Source organism: Lotus japonicus, chromosome 1, assembly GCF_012489685.1.
Source record: "Lotus japonicus ecotype B-129 chromosome 1, LjGifu_v1.2".
Classification (NCBI taxonomy): Eukaryota; Viridiplantae; Streptophyta; class Magnoliopsida; order Fabales; family Fabaceae; genus Lotus; species Lotus japonicus.
In genome coordinates, this window is record NC_080041.1 from 113,887,929 (window position 1) to 113,893,109 (window position 5,181).

General features: G+C 35.8%; 2 protein-coding genes across 2 annotated transcripts; both read left to right on the forward strand.

Annotated features, from left to right (window-relative positions):
* The first annotated feature begins 1,525 nt into the window (after positions 1 to 1,525).
* LOC130719994 (histone-lysine N-methyltransferase, H3 lysine-9 specific SUVH5-like) lies at positions 1,526 to 2,433 on the forward strand. The gene is made up of 2 exons (XM_057570582.1): positions 1,526 to 2,374; positions 2,428 to 2,433. The coding sequence occupies exons 1-2, from the start codon at positions 1,526 to 1,528 to the stop codon at positions 2,431 to 2,433; spliced, it is 855 nt and encodes a 284-aa protein (XP_057426565.1).
* A 7-nt stretch (positions 2,434 to 2,440) lies between these two features.
* LOC130732470 (histone-lysine N-methyltransferase, H3 lysine-9 specific SUVH5-like) lies at positions 2,441 to 4,118 on the forward strand. Its single transcript, XM_057584511.1, has 2 exons — positions 2,441 to 3,205; positions 3,734 to 4,118. Exon 1 carries the CDS (start codon positions 2,447 to 2,449, stop codon positions 3,182 to 3,184), a length of 738 nt encoding a protein of 245 aa, XP_057440494.1. The 5' UTR covers positions 2,441 to 2,446; the 3' UTR covers positions 3,185 to 3,205; positions 3,734 to 4,118.
* Positions 4,119 to 5,181: the final 1,063 nt, after the last annotated feature.

Consider the following 5,181-nt stretch of genomic DNA (forward strand, 5'->3'; position numbering starts at 1 on the left):
GAATCCATCATTCTCTCTCGATCGATTTGTGTCATTGTCACCACACACTTTTTATATTCACTTATATCCTTTCTCTCCCAATGCACCTTTGCTCTTTTTGATTTATGGTATTTGTTGATCTCATTTCAAAATTCAAAATTTTGATTTATGTTTCATGAAAATTAGGTTTGATTTTCCCAAATTGCAGTGCATCTTTTGAACCATTTTGCAAAATCGCGTACAAATGGGAATGAAGGTACAACGAGTAGCTTCTCGACTGATCTTCTGAGCTCCTCTTTGTCACTCAGGTAAGAGAATCCATCATTCTCTCTCGATCGATTTGTATCATTGTCACCACACTCTTTTTATATTCACTTATATCCCTTCTCTCCCAATGCACCTTTGCTCCTTCTGTTTTATGGTATTTGTTGATCTTATTTCAAAATTCAAAAATCTGATTTATGTTTAACGAAAATTAGGTTTGATTTTCCCAAATTGCAGTGCATCTTTTGAACCATTTTGCAAAATCGCATACAAATGGGAATGAAGGTACAACAAGTAGCTTCTCGACTGATCTTCTGAGCGCCTGATACACCAAAGCAAACATCAAGGTAATTTATATCATATAAACTCTTTATGATCAAAACCAATAATATCAAGTCGTACGTATTCCAAGTGTAAATTATTTTTCTTATCAACTAAAACCATATAATAAATCAATCTTTGGATTTAACTCTAATTCCTTCTTTGCTCCTCTTCGTTACTCAGGTAAGAGAATCCATCATTCTCTCTCGATCGATTTGTATCATAGTCACCACACTCTTTTTATCATCACTTATATCCCTTCTCTCCTGATGCACCTTTGTTCTTTTTGTTTTATGGTATTTGTTGATCTCATTTCAAAATTAAAAAATCTGATTTATTTTTAACGAAAATTAGGTTTGATTTTCCCAAACTGCAGTAAATCTTTTGAACCTTTTTGCAAAATCGCATACTGATGGGAATAAAGGTACAATGAGTAGCTTCTCGACTGATCTCCTGAGCACCTGATACGCCGAAGCAAACATCAAGGTAATTTATATCATATAAACTCTTTATGATCAAAACCAATAATATCGAATTGTATTACAAGTGTATTTTTTTTCTTATGAACTAAGGCCCTGTTTGGAATAGCTTATTTGAGTTTATCTGATAGCATAAGTGTTTGTGTCAGTGTTTGATAGAGTTTTTGCAAATAACTTATGGCCTACCATAAGCTGGTTTCAGCTAATTTTCATAAGCTACTCATAGTATCTTATGAAAAAGAGCTTATACTTATACATAGCTTATTTTCAATTTATTTTAATATTTTTTCAAAAAGAGCTTAAGAATAAGCGCTTATGACCGACCATAAAAGCTTAATTAAGCTGTTTTTCCAAACGGGGCTAAAACGATATAATAAATCAATCACTAAATTGTTTGGGAAATTCAAATTGTTTTCGTTTAGGATATTAAGAGACTCAGACAGGACAAGTTCAACTTTAACCACTCATTGACCTGGGCAGTTATGAGCAGTGACGACATTCAACAAGTTATCAGGAAGAATGCCATTTCCTGGGGTCAAGTCGGGCCTAGAAGTGGGAGATTACTTGTACGAGGCAGACCTCAGTCTTCAAGAATGGGAGAAGATCACAAGAGAAATATTTCTAGACGTAAAGAATTATTTGGAGTCTCAAAGCCAAAAAGAAGCATGAAGCGCAATAGAAACTCTTCAATCAGGAAATCCAAAATGAAGAAAAATGCAAGAGAAGTAATTTTAGGAGCTGTCCCAGGGATTGAAGTAGGAGATGAGTTTCAGAGCAAAAAAGAGCTCAGCATTGTTGGTCTTCATGGCCAGATCATGCGTGGCATTGATTATGTCACTGGCCGTGACGGTAGGACACTTGCTGTCAGCGTTGTTTCTTCAGGTTCCTATGATGACAAGCTAGAGAATAAGGAGTTGTTGACTTATATAGGGGAGGGAGGCAACTTAAATAAATATAAGAATGGAGCGCCTCTCAAAGATCAGAAGCTTACAAGGGGAAATCTTGCTTTGAAGAATAGTTACGTAGTGAAGAACCCGGTTAGGGTGATACATAAGCGCATGTCTAAAGATGGAAGTCGTGATGTTTTTGTGTATTATGGGATTTATGAGGTTGATAGTTATTGTCCTGAGCGTGGGGAGTATGGTAACAATGTATACAAGTTTAAGTTGAGAAGGAAGCTTGATCAGCCACAAGTTATTGGGAATGAGTTGAAGATTAAGTCGCAATCTCAAGCTGATCAACCACAAGTTATTGGGAATGAGTTGAAGAAGTCGCAATCTCAAGCTGGTCATCCACATGTTATTGACCATGATCTTTCTAATGGGAGTGAGGCAATTCCTATTCATGTCGTCAATGATGTCGATGGAGAGAAAATACCATTTAGTTTTGAGTACAAGCCTCACATGGTGTATCCTGATTGGTATAAACGCATTCCTCCTGTGGGGTGTGGTTGTGTGCGTGGATGTTCTAACTTGAACAAATGTTCATGTGCTAAAAGGAATGGGGGTAAGTTCTCGTTCAATAAAAATAAGGCTATTGTGAGTACAAAAACTCTTATTTATGAGTGTGGTCCTCATTGCAAGTGTCTGCCAAGTTGTTGCAATAGGGTTAGTCAGAGTGGTATTCAATTTCGGTTTGAGGTTTTCAAGACAAAGGATAAGGGATGGGGTGTGAGGTCCCGTGATATGATACCTAAACGGAGTTTCATCTGTGAATATACAGGTATGCTCATTAATTTTGAAGAAGCTGAAAAGAGGGCGGAGAATGATGAGTATCTATTTGATCTTTGGAATTACTCTCATGATACCACTAAAAATAAAAGATCTAAGAAGAGGAAGAGTTCTTCCGCTAATGGTTTTGACAGTCGTGGCTTCACCATCGATGCTGCCCGCGTCGGTAATTTTGCTAGGTTTATCAATCACAGTTGCTCTCCGAATCTTATTGCTCAAAAGGTTCTATATGATCATAGTGACAAAAGGATTCCCCACATGGTTCTATTTGCGATGGAGAACATTCCTCCCATGACGGAGCTTACTTACAACTATAATTACAAGGTGAATCAAGTTGAAGATTCAGATGGAAATATAAGGAAAAAGGTTTGTCTTTGTGGTGCTATGGAGTGTCGTGGGAGGATGTATTGACAGAGCACTTCTACAAAAATGGTGAGTTGATTTCATGTCCTGTCATTCATTCAATATTGTTTCGTTCATGGTCATTTTTTTTCTCTGTATATACCTTTTTTATATGCATGACTCTTTGTGTTGTTTCCTTATAATTGTAAGAAATGACGAATGGTAGACAATGCAAATGCAATTTCTGGTGCAGTACGTAGCTGATTTTAGGATCCAGAGGAAATAAAAATAGTCAAAACAATCAGTTTTCTATTTACTCTCATTGTAATAGTAAAGTGCACTACTGTAGATTTTATCTTTCTTATATTGATATACAACTAAAAAATATGTGATTAATTATACACAAGAAACATAACTGCTCGTTTCATATATTTTTCTCTTTGCAAATGAACATATATGATTTAGATTTGTTCCCCGGTATACAATAATTTTTCATTGTTATAATGACTTAATTTGGTGAACTTTTCTATTTCTTATTGTCCAAGTGTTGCAGATGAATCAAGGTTTATTTTACTTGTTAGTAAATATTGTTTATTTTATTCATTCTGTTGCCCGCAGGTGGTCCTGGACTTTGGATTTCAGTAGGCAGCGCTTTAGATGGGAACTAGGCTTTCTTATTGTCCAAGCCAAGTCTGATTTTGTGCTTTGGGAGTTGATCTCTTATGTTGTGTGTTGGTCCTTGTGGCTTGCTCGCAACGAACTAGTGTTCTATAACAGTGTGTATTTCTTTGATTTTGTTTGGAACAAACATATTATGCGGATTGCAGGGTAGGTGGAGGCTTGATGGTAAGAGTGTCCATAAATTAATGACTTCTATTAGTTCCAACCTGATGGATTGGGGCCTTCTGGTTTCTTCATCTGTGTAAGATGGATCCTTTTCTTATATGCCATGTACTGTTGCATTGGGATTTAGCAGATTTTTTTTGTTAATGGATTTAGCTGAATTATAATGGTCTCTATATTCATTTTTTCTTAATCGCGATAAATATGCTGCTTTGGTTTTCTTGGGCCAATCAAAGTTCAAGACTGTGTGGTCCGTGGGTCTGTTTGGTGAAATAATGGTGCTCCTATATCTTCCTTGGAACCTAGGGACTGGTTGTTGCTGGCCCATTGAGCTGGATCTCTTGTGTTAGAGTATCTATTTTTCTGCTAGCTTTGTTTCTATCGTGCGTTTAGCCTTAGACCTTAATGCTTTTCATTGATTGCTTTAGAGTGGGCTGGTTTTATAATCACCTATTTCATAGGAAGGAAGGTTGTTCCCATGTAGGGATGGCAATGAGTCTTGGATTCATAGGTTACCCGCAAAAAATACTCATTATGGGTAGGGTAAAAACCCGCTAGATGGGTATGAGGTTGGGTATGGGTAATTACCCGCAAAAAGTAATGGGTATGGGTGCGTGTATGGGTACTATAGTACCCAACCCGCCCCATACCCGCACACACATATTATTATTATTATTATTATTATTATTATTATTATTATTATTATATGAACAAATTAACTTAAGCTATAACTTTCAAACTTAATTATTTTAAAAAATAGGTGACTATTTAAAGTATTCATAATCATTGCTAATTTACTCCCACTAATTTTTAAAATTAGTAAGTTAATAACCTACAACTTTAGGACTATATTATAAATCCAAAATTAAAAATTAAGTTATATCTTTCTTGCTTATTTGTTCTAAAAAAATATATTCTTAGTTGAATGATTTTATTTGTTACGTAGATAATCTTTTGTATTTATATTAGTATTTTTTATTTAAAAAATTAGTTGTATTTTTTATTTTCTATTAACAAAAAATAGTGAAAAATATATTTTGGTTAGCTAAATTGCGGGTAATGGGCACGGGTACGGGCATATAGGTACCTAGAGGGTACGAGGACGGGCATTCAAGTTGCTACCCACGCGGGTATGAGGACGGGTAAGGGTAATTTTTTAAAACGCGGGTATGGGGATGAGTACTATAGTACCCTACCCAGACCCTACTCATTGCCATTCCTAT

What these genes read in the sequence shown, in the direction of transcription:
- LOC130719994 (XM_057570582.1), top strand. Translation starts at nt 1,526, where the DNA reads ATGAGCAGTGACGACATTCAACAAGTTATCAGGAAGAATGCCATTTCC.
- LOC130732470 (XM_057584511.1), top strand. Translation starts at nt 2,447, where the DNA reads ATGGTGTATCCTGATTGGTATAAACGCATTCCTCCTGTGGGGTGTGGT.